Genomic DNA, 24,573 nt, shown 5'->3' on the forward strand with positions numbered 1-24,573 from the left:
CCTTTTTTTTTTTTTTTTGTTACCGGGGATTGAACTCGGGTCGTTGCGCTTGCAAGGCAGGCCACCGAACCACTAAGCTAAATCCCCAGCCCCTTGTAACTGCTTCTCATAGAAACATTCCTGTTGCCAGTCATCAGCAAAATATTGGTGTGTACTTCCTTCTAGGCATTTTTCTGTGTTCATCATTGCACAAAAAAGAATCAGGTTTCCAATAACTTTGTGGACTTTTTCATCTAATGTGTAATGAACCTTGAACATTATTCCTTAAAATTATTTTTAATATCTGCATAACAACCTATACAAAATGCAATCATGTCTAATGAGACCCCCTATTGGCCATTTGAAGAGGCATTCATTTTTTAACACTGTTGTCATGAACATAGCTGAGTACAAATCCTTATATATTTCAAGTTCTATATGAAAACTATTGCGGTTGTTTTAAGTTTAGAAATTTTTTTAGAAGGCCAGGGAGTCCTTAAAACCCAAAGTTACTTCATTTCATTGGACTAGATATTCCATAATTAAAATAAAAACATTCATTCTTTCAGGCTACTGATCCAATATTTACTGCATTGTGGAAGAGAAGGGGGCGCTTGACTCAGTACTTCTTCACCATTTATGAAATATTTGGTGGAGGAAATTGAAACTAATAGCTAAGTTACTAGCAGCCAGTACACTGACTGGTACCCTACTGAGTAGCCCAAAAGGGCTGAAAGTGTATACTTAACTGAGAAGCAGTGATGCTGCAGTTGGAGAAAAGAAAGGACCCACTTTTTCAATATTCAAAAGCAACTCTTTGAACATAAACTAAAGGCCATAATTTCCATCTTCTGTAACTGTCTCAGAGATAACCTCAAATATTCTTTGATTAAAAACTTCTTCCAAGGCTTTGCTTGCCAGAACTGTCCAAATTTAGGAGTCTCCAAAGAGAACTTAGATGTAGTCACCAAAATCGTGCTGCTTCATCTTGTATGGATAGGAAATGATACTGAGGTGATTTCTGTGGCAGGTGTGGTCAGCCCACGGTTAATTCTATCGTTTAGCTGCAAAGTGTTTTTCTTTTCTTTTGCCTTGAGGGTGATGTTACTTAGAATGTCGCTAATCAGAGTGTGGGCCAGGGAAGCCCGGTGGATGTCCCTGGGGAATGTGTTAGTAATGTGCAATCTCAGTTCTCATCCCAGACCCACTGAACCAGAGTCTGCATATGACAAGACGGCTCAGTGATTGTTTCATGTTTGTGAAGCTCTGCTGTAAAACACTGAAATAATATTAAGTGCCATAGTCATGACCATGTGGCTTTCAAATGTGCCCAATCTGTGAGGCAGTGTCCTCGCTGTAAAATCTGATCTGCTGTTTATGAGGAGTAGAGGACTGGCAAATGTCTTGGACTCCTTCCATTGATTTCTTTTTAATTTTCCTTAGAAATCTATTGTTTTAAAAGTATCTTTAATGAGATTGTGATGTGAAAACTTTTTTTTTTTAAACTTGGGACCTTGCACTTGTGAGGCAGGTGGCAGAACCACTGAGATAAATCCACGGCCCCAAAACATTTTTAATATAAACATAATTTTAATATAAAAATGAAAATAAGAAAAATGAAAAACTGAAAAAACATTTGTACAGATATCAAATTTATTTTGATATCTGTCTTTATGCCATGGATATGCTGCCTTTTAAATCGGTGTTTCTGAAGTGTAGATGTTTGCTTAGCTGTCGAGAAATATTAAAAAATGAAGATTTATGCTCCATTTTATTATTTAGGAAGATGTATTAAAATTCCAGACTAGAAGAGGTAATCTCCTATTCATCACGTATACATTTATGCCTCCTAACCAAATGCCAATTGTTCACTTGGGTGATAAGAATGGTAGGAGAGTCTCAGGGCACAATGCCCTTAGGAACCAATAAATGAAGGAACTTAGACTGGCTAGGAGAAAATATTAGGGTCTGTTGAGTATAGCTGGCCTAATTCAAACACAGCATCTATGCCTCAGTAAGGTTGTCTTGTGACAATATCTTCCTCTTCTCAATAAAAAACAATTTATGTGTAAAATTTCAAAGTTTTCAAATGTTGGCAATTGATTCAAGGTTTTATGAATCAGTGCACCTCCCTACCTACTGTCCTCCTTCCTGTTTTAACTTTCTCCCTGCTTCCCTCTTGCTTGCCTTCTTGCTTTCCTGTCTTCCAAATAGTGTGTAGTCTAATAAAGTTTAACAGTAACACAGTTAGATGATATTCATTCATTTGTGACACACACATAAACACAAACCCCCACAAGTTGCGCTAGTTTTGCACCTCTTCTCCCTTAAGCTGTCTCTAGAATGACAAATCAGAAGTTAGGTAAAGTCGCAGTTGACCATCTTTGCTTCTTTATCTGTACCTAGAACAGATATTAACAATATTTAAATGAATACTGTCACAGAAAGAGAATTATTAATAAGCCTGAACAGTATACAAGATGGTTACTGAGTGATAGGAAGATGGTATTCTGACCAAAGCTCTATTTCATATCCCATAAATTAGAGAAGGATCAGATTTCATTTCAAGGCAATTTCTATTCAGTTACAACCTAAACAGATTCAATGAATGTATTCCTAAAAGCTTTACAAACATTTTCAACTTATTTTTAAATGCTTTGCTTTGAGACTCTAAAAAGACTATATGCTTCCTTAGAATTCTGTGAGAAGGTAATCATTTTCAGAGAAATTCAGGAAGGCAGCTGATAAAGTGCCCTAAAATGCATTACACAAGGCAGAGCAGCAGCAGCAGCATCAAAACAGTATTCCCACATTCTCCAGGCCACATAGACCAGCACCAGGTCCGGAACATTCATGTTTCCTCATCCGCCAGGTGAAGTAAAGAAATACAGATTGATCTGTACATTGACTCTCATTACACAGCTCTCTATTCTCTGCCTATTCATGAGAGATTCCTTTGAAATAAAGCCAGAGTGGAAGCAAGGATGGAAGATGCCGTTCACTACTCTTACCTTTTCTTTGGTGCTTTGAAAATATAAATGTATTTTTTAAAAAATAAGGTCTTGGTCGGGGGAAGTCTCTACTTCTCATTTTCGTTACCTTTCCAACCTTGTAAAAAATGTTTATTTTCCCTGGTCTCAGTTTCTTTATCTCTAAAATCAGAAACTACATGATCTCTTACATTTGTTTCTCTCTATAAATCTGGTACTAGGATTTCAGGTCTATTCTCACCAAGAGAACTGCAAATACACATCCATGCAAAGACTTGTGCCCAAATATTCATAGTAGTGTTACTCATAACAGCCAAAGTAGACTGAAAGAAGAAACTGGGAATTATGAAAAGAAAGAACATTCATAAATTCTTTATGAGGAAGTTTCATCTAAAACTCATCTCTGCTCAAAAGTAAATTAGAATTCTTTTTAGTTAAGTCACACTTGTCCTTGTAAATGCCAAACATAGGTCTAGCTTTAAAGTGTAGTTTATATAAACTATATTCTATTCTTGTGTAAACCAGATTCATTAATTAGTAATCCGAATATTGTGCAGTCCACTCATTTAAAGTGTATTCTGTTCACTGATTTTTAGTGTATTCAGTTTCTAACCTTCACCAACTATCTAATTTTAGATAATTTTAGTACCTTCAAAAGAAAACTCACCCTGCTTGGCACTGGCTCTCCACCTCAGTCCTCAACCCTAGACAAGCACTAATCTACTTTCAGTTTCTATTTGCCTATTCCAGACAAATAAATGGAATTGCACAGTATATAGCCCTTTCTAACTGACTTCTTTCACTTAGCATAATGTTTTTAAGGTTTATCCATGTTGTAGCATGTATTGGCAATTCATTTCTTTTTACTGTTCAGTATTCCGTTATATGGGAATATCATATCTATGCATTCAAATGTCCAGTTAATGAACACTGTGGAGGTTCTACTTTTGGCTGTTATGAGTAGTGCTGCTATGAACATTTGGGTACAAGTTTTTCATCATATTTATGGATTCAAATGTCCAGTTAATGGACATTTTGGTGGTTCTGCTTTTGGCTGTTATGAATAGTGTTGCTATGAACATTTGGGTACAAGTTTTTGCATGGATGTGTGTTTTCAGTTCTCTTGGGTCTATATCTAGGAGTAGAAAACTGCTAGATCATATAGTAATTTTGTTTTTTTCCTTTTGAAGCTATTCCAAACTGTTTTCCAGAGTGCCACACCATTTACACTCCCATCAGCAGTGCCTGAGTCTCACTTCTCCACATCCTTTATCTGTCTTTGCAATGACAGTCAACCTAGTGAGTATAAAGTGATATATAGTTGTAGTTTGTTTGCATTTCCAATATGGATAATGACATTTGGCACATTTTTGTACATGTATTAATCATTTTTATGTCTTTCTCAGAGAAATGTCCTCCTAGAGGTTTGGCTATTTTTAAGTTTTATTTTTACTTTTCATATTTTGCTCTTAGTATTTTCTAGATACAAGTCCCTAGTTCGATATGTGATTTGCAGTATTTTTATCCTATTTTATATTATTTAATGCATTTTTAAAGTATTGGAATCTCAAAGGACAATTACCTTGAGCTCAGACTCTATTTTGGAGAAACATGAAGAATCTTTCTTTCTTCCTGAAATATCTATGACATGGCGGGATTGTAAAACATATGAAATGGATGGTTCAGGTTCAGCTGTCTTCTGAAAAGGGATTTGGTACCAATGAGAAAATACAGTTTCTTACATTATAAAAAGGAAAAAAATAATCAAATCCATGTGATTGAAATTACCCATAGTGTATCATAAACAGATATTTATGCAACACAATTATGTGTTGAGATTGAATAAAAACAGTTGAGGAATTGCTCTTCTCAATAGGTTTGAAAGTCATGGTGACAACATAAAGAGGTTTTTTAAAGCTCTACTTTAAAGCTCTACTTGCTATAAGATTTTTTTAAAAAATCATTTAGAAAATTTTAGTGGCTTCCTTGTATGTATTTGCAAATATTGAACATCAAGTTCAATAATTTTTACATGCATGTTGGAAACAAAAATGTATGTTTGTATTTATATGTATTTATAGTCATGTGTTAGCAGTGAGGATATGTTCTGAGAACTGCGTTAGAATTTTTTGTCATTGTGCAAGCATCATAGAGTGTACTTTCACAAACTAAAATGGTTACCATGTCCCTTGGCAATAGAATCTTCTGAGACACTATAGTACGTGTGATCTGCCACGGATTAAAACATTGTGATGTGGCATATGACTGCATATATATTTTAAAGATCTGTATTTTAGTAAAATTAATGTGTTAATGTTTTAAGTGGTCTCTTCAGTTAAGCCTTCAACAGAGGTTGATTAGCTCACTGAAAAAAATAATCATTGCACCATCTATGTTCCAAGTTCTGGGCTAAGAGCTAGAAGAATGATGGTGAGTAAAACATACCATGGAGGTACGTCACGGAAATTGTAGATAAAGTAAAAATAAAAATAATGTGGAATTACCCATTTTTAAAAAATTGCTATGAAGGAAAAGAAAGTGCTGAGAAGAATAGGAATGCCTATTTTATGTGGGGATGGAGTCAAAGAAGTTCTCTAAGATGTAAAGAGGATTAGATGGAGCCCTCCAGAGTTGGGGGGAGAACATTGCAGATAGAGGGAACCCATGACAAGGGTCAAGGTCCCAGGTCAGGAAGCCTTTGATGGGTTTTAAGAAAGGCAGGAGGGCCAGGGGGACAAAAAGAGTGCAAAAAAAGGAAGGTAATTATACTGGCAAGGAAGGAAGTGGCTGGCTAACATAGGACCTCAAAGGCCACATTAAGGAGTTTGAATTTTATTCAGAAAGTAGTTGAATAATTTTGAGGCTTTTAGTAGAGGGAATGACATGATTTGATGTAGACTTTAGAAAGGTCATATAGGTTACTGCACAAAGATTGATGTGTGCAAATGAAGTAGAAGTAGAACCAAAATGATAACGTAAAAGGCACTTACAGTTCCTAGACTAACAGGGTGGTAGATTGGACTAAAATGGCAAAAAAGTTGGCAAGGTAAATACATTCGGAATTATTTTGGAGAAATAGTGAAATAGCTATATGACTACAAATTAACGTCCCTTTACCAGCATTTCCTTAGTAATAAAATGATCTAGCAATAGGATTATCATTAAATTGAATTATTTATTAAATTATTGAATTATTATTAAAATAGGATGTTAATAGTGCTGTGCATGCATATGAGTGCCTAGCATATAATGGTTCTTTAACTGAGTATGTTTTCATGTTTTTCTAATATAAATAGGTGTTAGTACAGTGGACCCTTGACTTACAAACTCAATTCTTTTTTGAGGACTGGTTATAACTCAAGTTGGTCAACTGAAGGCTCAGGCTCCTCTATACAGCCTTCAAAGTCTCATTTAGACAGGCAAATCGCAGTGTCCTTAGAGAGTCATTGGTCCAGAATTTCCCAATTAACCCCACACAAGAAAGGATGCTGGAATGTTCCTTCTAGAACTCTTTAAGGGTTAAATCTGTATCTAAGACCATCTGGAAGCAAAGGCAGCTGGCATTTGGGTCATAACTCAAGACTTCTGTTGTAAGTTGAAACTAAAATTCCTGTCGTAACCCAAGTTATTTGTATGTCAGGCCAGTCATAACTTGAGGGTCCACTGTAGCAGTTTGTGTGGGGAAGTGAAATGTCAAATACATTTGCCAAGGGCTGGGGATTTAGCTCAGTAATGCTACTGCCTGCCTCATAACCACAAGGTCCTGAGTTCGATCCCAGATACCAAAAAATAAAAAGACATTTGCCAAGATTCTGGCTTGAATACCTGGTGATTGGTGGTGCTAATTCCTAAGAGAATGAAACTGGGAGAAGAAGGGTTTGAAGGAAAAGTCCAGAAACTGATTTTGGGTGTGTTAGCCTGAGATGTGTAGGAGATATCCAAGTAGAGATGTCAGGAAGCTACCATCTGATGCTCAGTGTAGCGCCTAAGCCAGAGACAGAACTTGTATTCAATATTGTACTAAAATATAATGTATACATTTTCAAAAACACTCAGCACTTGGGAATAATTCAGCTTTGTCCTGCTGTGGTCGGTGGGATAATAATTTGATAAGCCAGGTTTTCCTGGGACAAGGGCACATATCGTGCAAGCAGTCAAGACGTTACAAAGAGACCATCTTTGAAACTATACTCCTCCATTTACTACTTGGGGGCCTGCAAGAATTTACAAGTGCTAGTGAGAGAATCCTTGGGTTAGGAAGGAGGAATCATGGACAGCTCCCGAGTTCCTGCTTGAGTGCCAGGTGGTTTGTGGTGCTAGTTCCTGAGGAACTAGAAACTAGAGCAGAAAGAATCATGCTTCTCACAGCTTGAGCTGGGGAAATTAGTAGATCTTCCTCATAGATGAAAACCAGAAAGAATTTATATAAAATTACCAGCACAGTGCTTGACACACAGTACATGCTCAGTATTTTTTTTTCTTCCCTGTGTGACTCTGGGATTTTCTCCCCTTCCTTCCTCAGCTGTAAGCATCTCCATCACCACATCTAGGTCTGCTTCCATTTCTAGATGACAATGCAAGGTGGTAATAGTGCAGGGACAGGTCAGAGTCAGGAATGTGGTGAAGGGTGTAAGGACACTGCCTTAGGGACAAAATTCAAGAGTGCTGAACCCCTGGAGATTTAGCTAAGTGGTGCTGCTGCCTGCCTTGCAAGTGCAAGGTCCTGAGTTCAGTCCAAAAGAGTGCTATACAAGTAATCAGGAAAAGGAGTTTAATGCACAGTTTTTAAAAATTAATCCAAAAAACATTTACAAATTAAATACTAATTTTAAAGAAAGATAGAATCAGAATTATTGATTTCTCCTCTTGCCTCAAGCTCTGTCACTAGTTAGGTAGTGGGACAAGGTGAAGGCAAAATATAAATCTTCTTCCTCAGCCCCTAAGACTTTCTCATTTCTTTCTCTCATACTGGCTCTCATCCTCAGACAAGCAGTCTACACACCTCTAAATGCTAAAGATGCCAAACTAACACCCACAATTCTGGGTGCCCTTGAGCTTGAGGCTTGTGGCCCCAGCCATCCCAGCCCCCTCTTCTATCAGTTGCAACATGGGAATTGAAGCAAGGTTTTCTGGTCCACTCCACCTTGGTAAACTCAGACCTTGTGACCCCTGGAACTATTGCATAAACACTAAATGAAATAACCGATGCTCTATGAAAGGCTGGAGTTTAAAGGTCAGCTTTGTGCTTATCAAATGTAAGTCTGATTTACTCTCCAAATGACTCTCAGAGAGGTCTGTGCTTGTAATACGAACTGAAAAGATGAGTTCTTCCATTTACAGTGGGGAGCTATTTGTTTTGCGAGGAATTGTCATTGCCAATAAGAACAGAGAGTCAGGAGCAGGCGGAAGGTGAATGCAGGTCCTTGGAACCAGGAATGCTTCCTTCTGGCTTTGACTAGAAAGCTAAAGGTATCTGTGGTGGCTTGTGGCTTGTAGCTTGTGGCTCTTTCCTGTGAAAACCAGAAAATTCCTAGTAGGGACAGTTTGGTAACTTAAACATTGTCAGCAGATGGATAATGAACAATTAAAGGACAGATTTATCATAGTTCCTATCTAAAGTTCCTTCATAAAGAAATCATGTGGAATTTTGAGTGTGTGTATCGCTTTTTCTATAACAGTATCTGGATGTAGAAAGCCTAGTTTTAAAGAGATTATATTTCTTGAGTGTTATTTCAATTAAAAGCAGACTTTACTCTGATCTTTAGAACATTTTGCTGTAAATATGATAGACTGTCATAATGTATGTTTATGAATGCTTTTGGATGAAATAGTAAATAAAGTGAAAGAATTGCTGGACTAGACTAAAGCTTCTGTGTCCACTGACTACATGTCAAGGGCACTTTAATATTGCAATATTTTATTTGGTGACTTGCATACCAGTTGACTGTGTACACCTTCTTCTCTCAAAAAAAGCTAAATCTGATATGGGTCGGTCAGTGAGTTCTTTTTTCTCAGTTTCATTTATCTACACTTTATAATGCCTGGTTTAATTTGTACAGAAGGATGAAGTTCATTATTATGCAACTCAGAACCCCATCTTTAAGTTTTTAAGAAAGTGATTTGAAGAGTTATCCTTCATTGAGACCAAAAGTTCTTGTGGATATATCAGATGGTGCATTTTAAGATTAAAAGTGGTGAATGCTTCCGAAATAATGTACACTGTGTTCATAAATGCACAAGGCAGAAGAAAATATTATTTCTCATTATGAGTTGTCTTTCAAAGTTTTAAACTCTGAGTTGTTTTTCAGACGTTGAGACTCATGACTAAAAGTTCAGAGTGAATAACTATCGCAACCAACCGGCTTTTGTGAAGGTGGCCAAAGTGAAAAGATGGGTCTGTTTTTATGTATACTGTCCTGTTATCCATTCCTCTTTTTGAGTATTTAGTCCTTAATTTCCCAGAATTGAAACAAAGAGTTTTTAGACTATGAGTAAATAGTACATGGTGCCCAAGCTATAGTTGTACAGTACTCTGGACGTTTCTTTTCTTTCTTAGGACTTAAGCAAGTTTTAAATTGCATAAAATAAAACCATTTAAGTTGGGATACTTTGTTCAAAGGCCTCTGATTTGCGTTTTTTCCCCATCTCCCTCCGTTTCCTTTCTATTCTGGATGGGTAGGTTGCCTTCTCCCTTCTCCTCTCCCTCTCCCTCCTCCTCCTTTCCTTTCTTTCCTTATTCATTCTTATGATGTTCATTTGAGTGCTTAGATGTTAGATTGTCTTATTTCTACCTCTGTGATTATTTTTAAATCAAAGCAGTTAAGTCCCAGTAAGAGCTTAAAAGCTACATTAATATCTTTTTTTAGCTTCCTATTATTCATCCAAACTTAATCTTCTTTCCTCCCATTATTCCAAGTTATTACTAAAACTAGCATTTGTGCAAAAATTTTTTATCAGTATATTACCTCCTTTCAGTTAAGATAGTCTCACTTATAGAGCAGTTAGCTAAAAGATAAGGCTAATACTCTTTAGATTAAGTTCCCTAGTTTGAAGAATCTTCACTCATCTCTTTAAAATATATGCATCCAGTTATGGAATTTGTAGACAAGCATTATGCAGAAAACCATTAATCTGACCTTCAGTTTTCAGGAAAGAAAGTAAAAAATTCCACTATGAAGTACAGCTATTGGGCTAAATATTGTTCTCTTCATAAGCAGGAAGAACAACTTAGCTTCTTACCCTGCTGAGCCGAAATATAGTCCCGGTGTTTCTTCTCTGGCGGTGTTCTACATCGTGGGTCACTTAGTCCTGCTAATTTCCAATCAAAAAGCCCATTTCTATCGATCAGCAGTCAGCGCTTTCTGGGGATGGTCAATGTGTCAGTGTTATGACACGTTGCATTTTAATGTGAAAGCGGCCTGCTCTGATTTCAGAAATGGGTCATGCATATGTGAAACCATCAAAATAGTTGAGAAGAGATATAAATAAGGAAATACATTATACAATATAGTGTTCACCATTTCTGTACTGAAAACTATGCCTGTAAGTAGCTTTGTAAGCATCTTTTCTAAAAAGCCTCTGGTTCCCCTTTGTCCTTTCGTTTTCCTTGACCAGCTTTCCAACCACCCCTTTGTTCCCCTCTGAAGGGCTGCGTGGCTTCCCTTCATTTCCTTCTGTCAAATTTAGAATTCTGCCTTTGCCTTCAGATTCAAGCCATTCCAGTTTTGGTGTCTTTCTGTCTTACCTTTGTCCTTGACCTTTTTTTGCAGCTTTGTTTGCCCTTCTCTAAATTCACACCTTGTTGGCCTTTGTGTGGGCTCTTCTGTCATTTATTTATTTATTTATTGGTTTTTTTGAGACAGGGTCTCACTATGTAGTGAGACAGACCTGGAACTCACTATGTAGCCCAGGCTGGTCTCGAACTCACAGCGATCCTCCTGCCTCAGCCTCCCAAGTGCTGGGATTACAGGCGTGTGCCACCACGCCAGCCTGTCATTTTTTTCTTTTTATTGAGTTTATTGGTACAATCTAGGTATATAATACAATTACATTCATCATTGGGATTCTGTACATTTACATAATAGGTCTTGATTCTCATTTTTCCCCCTTGTCCCTGCCCTCCCTTCACCCCCTCCTCCCCTCCCCATTTACAAACACTTTATTTCCATTTTTTCAGTTTCTCATATTTTTTTCCTCTCCCTTATTACCTTTCCCCCACCCTTCCCACTTTCCCTACACCTTTAGCCCTTTACTTCCTATTTCACATTATTAATTATCTCATTAGGATCCTGTGAGCAAAATGGAAGTCGTGATTCGAGACTCTAGAGCAGAAACTGACAAAAAAAATAGATGAGCTCAGGACCATGATAGAAGCCATGAAGGCCCAGCATAAGAAAGAAATGGAAACAATGAATGCCCAACATAGGAAAGAAATGGAATCCATAAAACAGATTCAAACAGATATCCAGGAGATTAAACACTCCATTGAAAGTGTATGCAACAGAATAAAAGAATGCGAAGATAGGCTCTCAGATATAGAAGATAATAAGATTGCAGTCAGTGACCAGGAAAAGAGAGGTCTCTTAAAAACAGTAAGAGATCATGAGAAATCGATCCAACAACTCCTAGATGATGCAAAGAAGAATAACATAAGACTGATAGGAATACATGAAGTAGCAGAAGAAAATACAAATGACTTTAAAAAGCTGTTCGCAGAATTAATGACAGAAAACTTCCCAAACAGAGGGGAAGAATTTGACATTAAGATAACTGAGGCATATAGGACCCCAACTAGCTGTCATTTGTTTTTAATTGGTGGCACATTGTTCTACGTTGTAATCTGCCGGTTTGTCTTCTCTTACTTTTCCAAGGCCAACTGCACATCTTTTCTTCTTTGAAAGGTTCTTCCTATGTTCCAGCATTAGCTTTTATATCCAGAGCTTGCTAACTCTTGACCATTTTAATATACATTTAGTCAAATGATTTAAGTCTTGTAAATATTTAAAGCTTAAAGCTTTAATTTTTATACATTGGTAAGTTCATCACAGATGCCTAATGGGGTATTTGTCAGTTCAGAAAACAAACTTGTGGGTTATAGCTCTGGCAAGGTATTCAAGCCTATTTTGATATAGACTCATATTTTAAGGCTGCTTCTCCATCAATGGAACAAACAAGTACAAGGCTCACGTATTTGTGTTTTAGTTTTCCTTCTTGGTGCAGTTGTTTCTACTTATATAGTTATCCAGAGTGATCCCTAATATTACCAGCATTGTAAATTTCTTCCTGATTAACCTCTTTGTGACTGTCTCAGAGTTAAATAACTTTTTCTAATGGAATCTTTCACAAAAATTTTTGGATAGCATTTTGACCTTGATTTGTGTTTTTGTGCAATTGTATTGATTCTTTCATATGTGTGACTTTTTTGTCATTACTAGGTTATTCCCCTGTCTTTGGCAATAACTCATCAGTGAAAATAAAGAGAATTTGAGGAAGTCTCACCAAGTTTCTGCTTAGCAAACATGCTGCAGGTTTCAAAGTAAGAGAATAGGAGTCACCCAGACCATTTCATTCGGTAAACATTTATGAGTTATCTTCCCAAGCTTGACAACAAATACTCTTTCCTTGGAAACTGTGTACATCTTATTGGGCAGCAAGAACAACTACTTCTGTCTTTGTAGTTCAAGCTTCTGTGATGCCATTTGGGTGACCGTTGAATGATGAATTCCTTTCCACATATTTACAGAGCACTGACACTTGACACATGTCAAGCACATAAACGGCCAGACTCTCACACTCTCTTTGATTTTCATTGGTAATTCATCATCCTATTTCTCCCTGGACTCAGTCCTTAGGGTTCTGGTATATAGTACTTGAAATTTCCATAAAGTGTGACCACGTTCATTCATTGTAAAGAAAATGGTCATAGAGTCATTCATCATACACAGGAGGAGTGGAACTGAAATAGAAATAGAGATGTTCCTGTTTCATAATAGTTATGAAACTGAAAACGCACAGCTGTCAATTGAACTTAGAATTAATATATTAACAGAACATGATTTTTAAAAGATGTCATTGTCTCTGGAACCAAACCCTCTTATTACTGCAAAGAGGGGCATGGGATGTGAAAGGTCTCTCTGGGTTTACTTATAGGTTCATTTAGACTCATTTCGGTTGTTGAGATCATTTTAAGTTCAAGAGTTGATTTTTTAATAGATAAACTTAGTTAACTGTTACAAAATAGTAGATTATATAGAATATTCAGCAGTACTTTAAAAGATTTGATAGCATTTTCTCGTGGCAATATATTATAATTGATAACATTCATTAAATGATTCACAATTTTTCCCTAATTGAATCTTTTAAATAAAGGCATAGGTCTTTGAAATTTGATTGGTTTGAGTTGAAAAGTAATTAGAAAGAGGACACTTTGCTTACTAATTTTATGATCAAAATATATGTTGCTGAAAATTTTTGATCTAGTTTTATTTTTAAATTACTTAATTTCTTACAAATGAGAAGGAATAGTTGTAACCCCCCCCCACACACACACACACCATAATCTTGGGAGATTGGGAAGTTGGAAAGGATACTTTGCAAAGGCAAAAGTATAGTCAGCTGTTTGTAGCTGGGCTAAAATATCACATATGTTGAACCTTTACATACTCCCTTTGAAAAACTGAGGATGTGATTAATACTCTAAAGTGTTATTCTTGATGCAGTGAGGATCCAAAAGATCCACCTGTACTGCTGTACCACCTTGAAAGTTAAACAGACACAGCCATCGAGACCCCAAGCTTTGAGTTCAAAAAGCTAGGGAAGTGGCAGAGGGACATAGATGCAGAGGGACAGGTGCAGAGGGACAGATGCAGAGGGACACAGCAGTGAAAGAGGAGACTCTTGATGTCTATGGCGGGTCACCATAGGGCTTTAAAGGTCATGTTGATGAGAGAACTCGGATAATATAATCTTGGGACCCTTCAGTAGAACAGTCTAGGACAGCCAGCTTCATCTCTCAATGATAGTGTTTATCTGTTTGTCAAATTAGATGGTAAAAATCACATGTTGTCATTCCTAAGATATCTTTTTAAAGTAAATATGTGTGTCCTAGTTACTAAAATATTACAGATGTTATGGAAGATGTGCTTCCAGGATTTAATGTGTAAAGACATATACTTGCTTTTTAATAATGTAACTTCTTTTTTGGACGAGGCAAAGTGAAATCCCTAAAAGGATAAGTAAAAAACATAGTATATTTCAAGCATCATAGGGATTGATTGGCTGCATTAAAGTTTATTTAAACTCATTTAAGCTACCACACAAGAATGGATTCATTTTATATCCTTAGAATCCAGTCTAGCACCTCGCATATAGTAGGCTTGCAAAGAAATAAGTATTTGTTGCTTTTAACAACATGGATGCAAATAGATATTTATAAGCATCTGTGGTCAAACACATGTAGAAGTCAGGATAAAAGTAATGAACCACTTAACTATAATAGTACTTAACTTTTCATACACTAAAACAAATTGTGAGTTTTTGAGAGGGTGATACAGTGTATTTGTCAAATTAGAACATGCTTTAAAATTGTGGCATATCTTGCAGGACTCACATTGACTATAATACACCTAAGGGAAATCTGACAAAAAACAAAAAAAGTGCCACAACAATGATAAAAGCCCTAACCCTAATCACAACCCTAAGGCTCTACATTTCTTTTGACTCCTCCTGTGTTTGTTTACTGTAAAAAAGTAATTAGAGCCAATCTATTAGCTTAAAACAACACAAATTTATTATCTGGACGTTCTGGAAGATAGAATTTCAAAGCCGGTTCATCAGACTGCATTTCTTCTGGAGGCCGTGGGGACGGTCTTTGCCTTTTCCAGTTTGGGGAGGCTGTTTGCATTCCTTGGCTCGTGGCCACGAACCTATCTGACCTGTACTCTGTTCACGTCTCTATCTCTTGATTCTTCTGCCTCTTTCATCTACAAACACCCTTGTGATTATCCCCCCTCCACAACCCAGGATAAGCACCCCATATTAAAATTCTATCATGCACACTATGTCATATCTATAAGTCCCTTTTTCCATGGAAAGTAACTTATTCACAGGTTCCAGATAAAAATGTGGATCTCTCTGGAGCCATTATGATGTATAGAAAATCATTTTATTTCTAAGAGCCATAGAAAGCATCCAGTAAATATTTGCTGAATATTGTTGAGTGACCGAATGAGATTGTTTAAGTAGAGGTCCATCAGTTATCCTGAAAGAGGATAAATAGACTTCTCGTCACCATCACAGTAGGCCTTAAAGGAATTTTCAGAATGTATATATTTAGGAAAAACAGCTTTCCTCTTTCCGGTGGGGATATGTTATGGAACCATAACTCAGCAGCAGCAGTATGCATTTTTGCAGATGTGTGTACCATTCCCTTGATAATCACCCAGCATTCTGACCCCCCTCCAGACCTGCTTCCTGTGTTGGGATTGTTTTGTTGCAGCCAGGCTTTCAGTGGGAGGAAAGTGGAGATCGGCAGAGTTGAGCAGGAAAAGGCCAGACGGGAAGGAATAGAGATGGCTTCTGTGACAATTTCTTTTAGAGGCCGAGGTGCCTAATGGAACACACCACAGATTTCCCTCCGAAGTCATACAGTAAAATGAGAGGAACATAGAGGGCAAAGCCTTCCTTATATCTTTATATCCTTAAAATGTCATGCCCAATGTATCTGGTTTCATGATTTAATTTGTTTTGTTTTTGTCAACAGTCATTTTGTTTTTATTCTTTAATGAGTTTCATTTTGATGTTTATGATCACAAGTTAAAATTATCTAGTTTCATACTGAGAAAGCCACTGTAACATTTTGGAACATTTTCCTCCATTTTTTTTCTATGCATATATTGTTACATTACAGAACTAGAACTTGTTAGACTTTTATGTTCTACTTATGTTCACTTCATTGGGAGCATTTTCTTATCACACTAAGTATTCTTCAAAACATGACTGTATACCAATGGTGGCAAACCTGTGGCATGTGGGTTACTTGTTTTCCTCTTAGAACAAAAGATGTTCGTGTGTGAGTTGTTTTTCTCATTTGTCCATTAAGTGGTCTATTTTGCTTATGAAATGTCTTTGTGTGTCTTATTTCTGTAAATTATTTCTAGTTTGGAGTTTTCCTTTTAATTTTGGAGAGTATATATGATTTTCGAATGTTTTTCATGTTTGCTGCAGCTGTCAAATCTACTACTTACTGACACATTCCACTACTTAGGAATTCTTCCTGCGGTCTAGCATCTAATAAATAGCCTCCTAGTTTTTCATGATTCTTTACAATCTTATTTTAAAAATCAATATACTCAGCCATAAAGAATGAGGAAATAGATTAATTCATAGGAAAATGGATACATATTGAAGATATACTCCTAAGTGAAATAAATAAGTCACACATGTGTAAATACCGAATAGTTTCCCTGGTGTAAATAATCTGCAACAATGCATAAGATTCTAATAAGATTACTGACATTTAGAAATGGGAAGAAAGGAGCTAAAGGTGTAGGGAGGGTGGGATGGGTAGGGGAAGAGTAAAAAGGGAAAAGAAAAAAATGTGAGAGAATGAAAAGATGAAAATAAATTGTTTGTAAATGGGGAGGGGAGGAGGGGGTGAAGGGAGGGCAGAGGTAAGGGGAAAAAATGAGAATCAAGACTTGTCATGTAGAGGTACAAGATCCCAACAATGACTGTAACTGTACTGTATCCCTAAAATGTACTAATAAACTCAATTAAAGCTGAAAAAAATCAATATATCATTTGTTTGTAATTTATTTTAATACATAGTGTGAGATAGGGATATCATTGTTGAACTATCTGATAGTTAATCCAGTCCCATTTATTGAATGATCTCTCTTTACTTATTTGTGACTAAAGCTGTCTTTAATTGAGTTGGCATACGTGTTTTTGTATCTGAGATGTCTATTCTGTTTCTTTAAATAGAATAATCTGTTAATTATTGGGGTAAAATCTTATTACAATTTGTATGGCCGCTAATAGTTTGTATAGCATACTTCTACTTCTGACGTAGTGACTTCGAGCCTCTTCACTATTCTGCATTTTAAACGTAGTTTATCAACCATCACCTGCACATTCTTTTAGGTGAATGTTGGGATTAATGTTCAAGTTTAAAAAAATCCTCGTGTGCTTTTTGTGAAATTATGTACAAACTATAAACTTTTAGAAGCATTTTCATTTCCACGGTATTCAGTCTTTTTACATTATCTCTCTTTGTTCAAATCTGATGTGATGTGACACAAAACATTGCTTTCTTGTAGAAGTCCTGCATGTATACTAAGCATGTTTTATTTAGTTATATTTGGGATCTCTTTCTCATGTTTCCTAATTGATGGTTAGTATTATATAGAAGGTACTGATATTTATATTTTTTCTTTATGTTTATTAATGCTAATATTTTTTTCACTTAGTTTTCCTTGGTTTTATTAGTAAACAACAATATTATAACTGAATGGTTCTATTACCTTTCCAAAGAACATACCTCTTCTTTGAGGATCGTGTCTTATAGCATTAGCCAAAATTTTCACAGCAATGTTGAAAATTCTAATTGATATTCTTTGTTTCTGATTTTAAGTTATGTTTTATGATAGCTTTTTCTAACCATACTCAAGAAATTTCATTGCATTCCTAACATGCTGACAATTTTATAAAAATAAAAACAAGTTTCAAGATGTTACAAAATGCCTTTTTGCTTATTTTGGTGCAGTATCATGCACGAAGAGAATATAACATGGAAGTCGGGGAATAAGATTTATGGCTAGACAGACCTGGGCTCTTCCCCTTAGAATTATGTAACATTGACAATTTATTTGACCTCTTCCAATGTGACATTTTGCTCTGCAATATAAGAATAACCATAGAAATATCTTGTGAGAACATTGTTACTCAATCCAAGTAGAATTATTTATAATGTATTTAACACTAAACAATATAGAGAACCATGTTATCTTTTGTACTGTGCAAGTTTTCTCTTTGAGCTATTAAAATGATATACCATAATTATAGATTTCCTAATATTTAATCATTCTTTCATATTGAATATCATCTCTATGTAGTCATGATGAAATACTTCTTTAACTGCTGCATTCAATATTTTTTCAGAGCCTGGGAGTGTAGCTCAGTAGTACAGCACTTAACTAGAACATGTGAGACCTTGGGTTCCATCCCCAGCATTGCAAAAAACAAACAAAAACTTATTCCAGATTACCGCCATCTATCTTGTAATGAAGCAATTTGAAGTATCAAGTTTTAAACTTCAAATGGTGTTAAATTCCATATAAAATTAGAATGTTTTTGTACTCTGGATTTATGGGAATTATATTTCCCTTGACAGTTTGAAAGAAATTATCTCAGAAATTCTCTGTGCCAGGCTTACTTTTGAACCAGACATTGCTTTATACTTTTTAAAATTTTGTTGTTGTTTGTTTTCTGTAATCAGTTTGCCTATTTGGTGTTTCTTTTTCTGCTTGTGTCAAGTTTGGTTAATTCATATTATAGTTAAAGTCTAACCTTTTGTTAATACTTTAAAATAATAAGCATGGCGTTGAGCACCACAGAATTTCTAAGATTTTTATTCTGTGCTTCTCTATTTTTCTTAGCTCAGTGCATAATTCTGAGGTTTATTTGACTTAGTTTTAATAACTACCTCTGGTATTTATTTATCCTGCTGTTTCTGAGCCCTTCACTTCTATTTCATAATCTTGTACTAATTAGACCCTAATTTTGATAGAACTGTGAGTTTACCACTAGTCACTAATCTTTTATCGAGTGCCTTAAAGGTCACTTTTAAGAATGCAATTGCTGCCTATTTTCTTCCCAAGACTTTGAACCATCTGTAACAAATCTGCTTGGATTCACATGCCAGATTCACCATGAACAACATATGTAACCTCCAAAAAAATTATTCAACAGTCTGAAACAAAGTTTTCTCGTCTACCTGTGGATATAAGCTCTGAGAACAGTGCCTGACATAGACAAAAGGTGGTTTGTAGACATAGTCATTGTTATAGTTGAGACTAAATACTGTGGTTGTTCTTGAGGTTACAGTATGTGGACATAGTTCAGAATAGAAAACTGAGACAAATTGAACATTGAGGTGTTTTTATTTGTAATGTTTGTTGCACTATCCAGTCTTTATAAGAAAGTATCCCTGAGTAAAGGATACTGCAGGTATTTAAAGAAAAAAAAAAGCCCACAAAGTCACAATTACTCACAATTACTCTGTTCAAAAATCCACACTGTAGAAAATCAGTGCTTTATCAGCCTGTCTATATGGGTCCTCCTGTATCTACAGATGTCTGTATTCAGAGGTCAGAATTAAAGATGTTTTCTTGAGGGAGACTGCAATTTATAGGAGAGGACTCAAGTCCTTTTATTTCCCCTTGGTGTAGGTGGGAGGATGGTTCTCTAATGATATGAAAATATTTTTGTTTTTCCTGGTGTTAGTAGGTGAAGGGCACCCTTAATCACAAAGGTAACTGCACCAGGTAGAGCTTTGCTTTTTCTCAGGTGTCACGTAGGCAGGTGAGAAGAATTATTAACAGATGAATTAAATGTATACACTATTATGTGCTTCTTTCTTTTTGGTCTCATTCCACTTGATGACAGCCTCTTCAGGTGCCCTGCTTCCTAGACTGCTTTCTTTTCCCTAACATTTCCCACATTATGTATACGTGCTTGTGCTGCTTTCAGGATAAAGTTCAAACTCATAACAGGGAACAAAGGGCCTCTCCAGATGCCTCTCCTACCCAGGTTCCTTACTGCACAGACTCCCACCCATTAGAGTGCACACACTTGTAATCTCTTTGCTGAAGGTGGGATCTGGGAATGTAATGACTACTTTTTATAATACCGAACTCCATCTTAGCAGAATCAAGAGATTCAATATTGCCATCCTTACAGAGCAGTATTGCCATATCCTGAAGAGAGTCACCTGACAGGAAAGAGGGGAGAACAGCTCCCAGCTGGCAGCCTGCAAGAAAGTAGAGACCTCAGTCCCACAACTGCAAAGAACCAAATTGTGCTACCTACCAGTGAGTTCAGACGGGGATCCTAAGCCTCAGAGAAACTTGTAGTTCTGGCCAACAACTTGATTTCAGCCTGATGAGATCATGATTAAAGGGCCAAGCCACTCTGAGCCCACATTTCTGACCTACAGAAATGTGAGATCATAGATCTTATTGTCTTAAGCTGCTAAATTTGTGAGAATTTGTTAAGCAGCAAGAGATAACTAATACTGTCATTTAGTCTCTCATATTCTCTTACTTTTGATTACCTGTTCTCCTTAAACAGTTTGTGCTTCGTATGTCCACATCTGGGCCTTATTCCTTTTGTCCCTACAGATTTATCATCCTCTTCCACATGGGAAAAAAAAAAACTTTTTATTCTGAAATCATATTCTGTATTTGGCCTTTGTCTCCTTGGATTATTTTTATTCATAAAACTACCACCTGGTTTTATATACCATTTTTTATATTCTAATAAAATATATGCAATCGCAAATATTTTACAAATTAACTATATTTTTTAAAGTTAGGATATGAATGCACACATCTGAAGGAGTGAATTAATTATAAAATTTGAAGTGATTCTTGGAAAAAGCACGAGCTAAACTATATGAGTACTAGAGTGGATCCTGGGAGAGCGGTCTCTAGTGGAAGCTACGAGGATCCACTCTGAGCTCTGTTGCGGTATCATTTATTACTGATAGTTTTGTTGAGGCTTTACATAGTGCATGTATCACAGTTGTGACTGCCATGAAACCTGGAACATAGTGCATTCTTAGGACTCATATTTGCATCCATAGAATTAGGATGCAAAGAGATAATTTCAAGCTGGAATGATGGACCAAATTGACTTTTAATTGAATAGGTGTAAAAATGTATCCAGTTGTCCCTCAGTGTCCTCAGGGGATTGGTTCCAGGACATAGACACCAAAATCCACATATACTCAAGTCCCTTGTATAAAGCAGTATAGTATTTGTACACAACCTATGTACATCCTCCTTATATTTTAAATTATGGTAAGATTACTTCTATTACCTAATGCAGTGGCAATTCTAGGTTAATATTGTTAATATTGCTCTATTGTTTTGGGAATAATGACAAGGGGAAAAGTCTACACAAAAGCAATTATTTTCAAATATTTTTGATCCATGGATACAGAGGAATGGAACTATACTTAAGTTAGAAAGGAGTCAATCTGGAAACTAAAGATCGGGTGAGACAGCACATGCAAAAATATGCAGATTAGTTGTTTACAAGTCAGTGTAAATCAGTGGCATAATGAGTCTTATAGTAGAGTTTTTAAATCATGAAGTTAATTTTAGACTGCATTCATTAAACTGCTGTCCAGAACAAGAAGAGTATTCCTCCTGGATGCATGTGGGTCACACCACTCTGAGGCTCGGATAGTCCTGAGCACCAATTTAAATGGGGTCATGAACAGACTGGAATTTCTTCACTGGGTAGGGACCAGATGGGTAAGCAGATTTGGAATCACGTCCTATATAGTCTGAGCTGTAGCTATTTAGCTTGTAGAAAAGAAGGTGTCTAAGGATTAGTCTAAGGAAAAGAAGGTGTCTAAGTTCTCTTTTCCGTGACTTTGCGATGGGAAATTGTAAGGAAATAGGTTTTTCTTTATTAACAAGTTAGTGACACATTGTTAATAGCAAAGTAGATTGAGTTACCTTTGGGTGTTATTGAGCCCATTGTCCTTGAGATGTATTGATAGAAATTTGGATGGAGAAAAACCAGACTTGTGAAGGAATCTTACGTGGATTGTCACAAGGAAATATAAATTGACTGAGAGGCACCAACAAATGTGGAGATTATAATGTCATTAAAGGTTAAAGATATAGAAAGTTGTAGATATGGTTTTATAAGGTAGAGGATAGACCACATTCTCCCCAGGCTGCCCTCAGTTCCCCAGAAGGAGGCAAGGAGCTCTGAATTAGACCACCAGTGGGGAATGGAGTGCAGTTCCTCCAGGTGCCAGAGGCCCTCTGCAGCAGGAGCCCAGCTATCGCTGTGCTACTGCATCTGCCCTCCAGATGCTGGGAGTGTTGGCTGCCAGCTCCTCACAGCTGTGCTTCCATCTAGAGACTTGCTCTTGACAGTGACATTTGCTACATCCAGAGATTCCTGGGTGGCTACAGCACACACACACACACACACACACACACACACACCCTGACAGCTCTTGGCCAGTGGCTGGCTGATGCTGAGGTACCACAGCTCAGCCCCTTGCCTCTGTACAAGATGACCCCCAAGTGCGTTATTTTGCAAAGTGCCCTGCGGGATTAGACAGTACTTCTTTGTTTGCCTTTCCTCCGCCCTATTGTGCTTCCTTTACTTCCTCATAGGAATGATCATTTTATGCTTTGCTTCTGGGGTTCCTTACCTAAGAGACTACCTTTGCCTTTCTTTGGGGGGATTATAGCCAGTCTCTTTACCTGACCAGAGCATTTGCCTTTTTTTTTTCAGCTTTAATTGAGTTTATTGGTACATTTTAGATATTCAGTACGGTTACATTCATTGTTGGGATCTTGTACCTTTATATGACAGGTCGTGGTTCTCAGTTTTTCCCCTTGTCCCTGACCTCCCTTCACCCCCTCCTCCCCTCCCCATCTACAAACACTTTATTTCCATCTTTTCATTATCTCACATTTTTTTTCCCTTATTACCTTTTACCCACTTCCAAGAACGGGACAAGGTACCATTCCTTTATGCTTATATTCTAGGTGATGAAGAGATCACTGTGCCAGACCATGCCCCAGATGGTCTGGCCATGGAACCCTCCAACAACACTGGACAGATGTCCCCTCTTCCCAGTCCAATACCAATGATCTTATAGGTCTCATGATACCACTTTATTCTTTATAGAAAGAATGCACCTGTGTATGGACACACACACACACACACACACACACACACAAGGATACACGCTTGTGCTCTCCCACACACACACCTACCCCTTTCTTCTGTTGATATAGCACTGCTATCTGACTCTTAATGGAGATGAAAAAAATTGGAGTCGTCCCATATCTAGCAATAATTTTCCAGGAACTTGTCAGATTAGAAAAACATGAAGATCCATCTCCTTGTCTCTTTTTAACTGCCTCATGTCCCTCTCATTTGTGCATCTTTCCAGACATCCTTCTCTTAATGGACACCTGACTCTCCACCATCCATATAAGTTGGCAGTGTGAGACAGGAGGAAGCCAAGCTTGGTGTGGGGGAAAAAGCCAGGTTTGGGAACCAGCACTGATGTGCTTCACTTGTGACACTGGAGTTCAGCTCCGTTCTATGACCTTAAAATCATTTCACCTTTCCTAGTCAATTTCCTCATGTATGAAATGAGTATGATGGGCCTTCTCCCCTAACTGACCGACTTAGGAAGACCAAATGAGATAGTGCTTCGGAGGGCATCTTAGGAAACCATCTAGCCCTTGACAGATGTGAGATGCAGTAAGGCCCTGCCTTAGGAACATTCGAGTTGCAAACTTTCACCGATATGAAAGGACCTTACATTACCAACATTCATAGAGTGAATAAATTGTGGAAAGAGCTCATGTGTCTGCAGGACCTTGGGCTGCTGTGTGCTTACTGTACAGTGCCACAGGATGTCCGGAAGCAAGAGGAAAAGCGGTGGGGATGTGCAAGGGACTGCTGGGAACTGCAAAGCCATATGCATTGAATACTTAGGTCAAAGGTGTGTAAGACTCACTTCGTCAGACTTTCGCACAAATCCAACTTAGGAATAGTCTCCCCGCACAGAACTTATTTGTAGTAAGGTGCTAAGGTATTAAGAAGCAATCCTGCTTGTGAAGAGCTTGTAACATACTAGAACTGAGATATGAACACAAACGCTGCTTAAAAAGATGACGAGCCATGCCACTAGTGAATTACAGAATTCTTTTAGGAGTTCAAAGAAGGGCAAACCTATTTCAAACTAGGAAGATTGTTGTTTAGACCCCAAAGAATGTTCATCTTCTTTGTGTGTCCTTTCTGGCTTGGGACATGTAGACAGCAAGATCCTTGGTTCCAGAGACATAGCAAAGATCCGTTACACCTTTTTGTGCTTATTGGAGAAAATGTCCTGGTCCATACACATTTGATTGATAAGGGACTAATGTATTTTTAACCAAGCCTCTGTAATGAGACTAAATGGCATCCATTTTCCAAGTTGATTTTACTGCACAGCCAGACTTGAGAACTGAAAATGTTTCTGTCTGTGTTTCTATTTTTAGCATTGATTAGCTTGTTCTTTTATCATTATGCGAGGAGTGTCACATTGTTATTATACTTTAACAGAGGAGAATCCTTTCTGGTAAATGAGAAGTGCTCAGAGCAGTTCCAAGAAGATGGAACCAAGTGGTCAGATGGGCGTGGGGCCCAGGAATAACAGATGCTCTAAGCACAGAAGTAAATTCTCAGAATCAGTGCTGAAGCATGGTGCCAGAGTGACTGAAATGCAGATTGCTTTCTGATGACTTGAATTGTCATTATTTTGGTAACCAACCCCCAGAGTGAAGCTAAAAACCAC

At 37.2% G+C, this 24,573-nt stretch overlaps 1 protein-coding gene across 5 annotated transcripts in view; it reads left to right on the forward strand.

Moving 5' to 3' along the window:
* The first annotated feature begins 4,201 nt into the window (after positions 1-4,201).
* Positions 4,202-24,573, forward strand: part of Thrb (thyroid hormone receptor beta) — a 327,980-nt gene continuing 307,608 nt past the window's right edge. For 3 of the 5 annotated variants that reach the window (XM_010640157.2, XM_010640156.2, XM_010640160.2), the window contains exon 1: positions 8,254-8,438. Coding sequence is in view for 1 of the 5 variants with exons in the window: in XM_010640155.3 (XP_010638457.1) it covers positions 4,254-4,268 (15 nt within the window). In the remaining 4 variants the exon portion in view is untranslated. Of the gene's footprint in view, positions 4,269-8,253; positions 8,439-24,573 lie in introns of those variants that run through there. The other 2 variants (XM_010640155.3, XM_010640162.2) reach the window with 2 other exon arrangements.

Source organism: Fukomys damarensis, unplaced genomic scaffold, assembly GCF_012274545.1.
Source record: "Fukomys damarensis isolate Sample0158 unplaced genomic scaffold, DMR_v1.0_HiC HiC_scaffold_28, whole genome shotgun sequence".
Taxonomy (NCBI): Eukaryota; Metazoa; Chordata; class Mammalia; order Rodentia; family Bathyergidae; genus Fukomys; species Fukomys damarensis.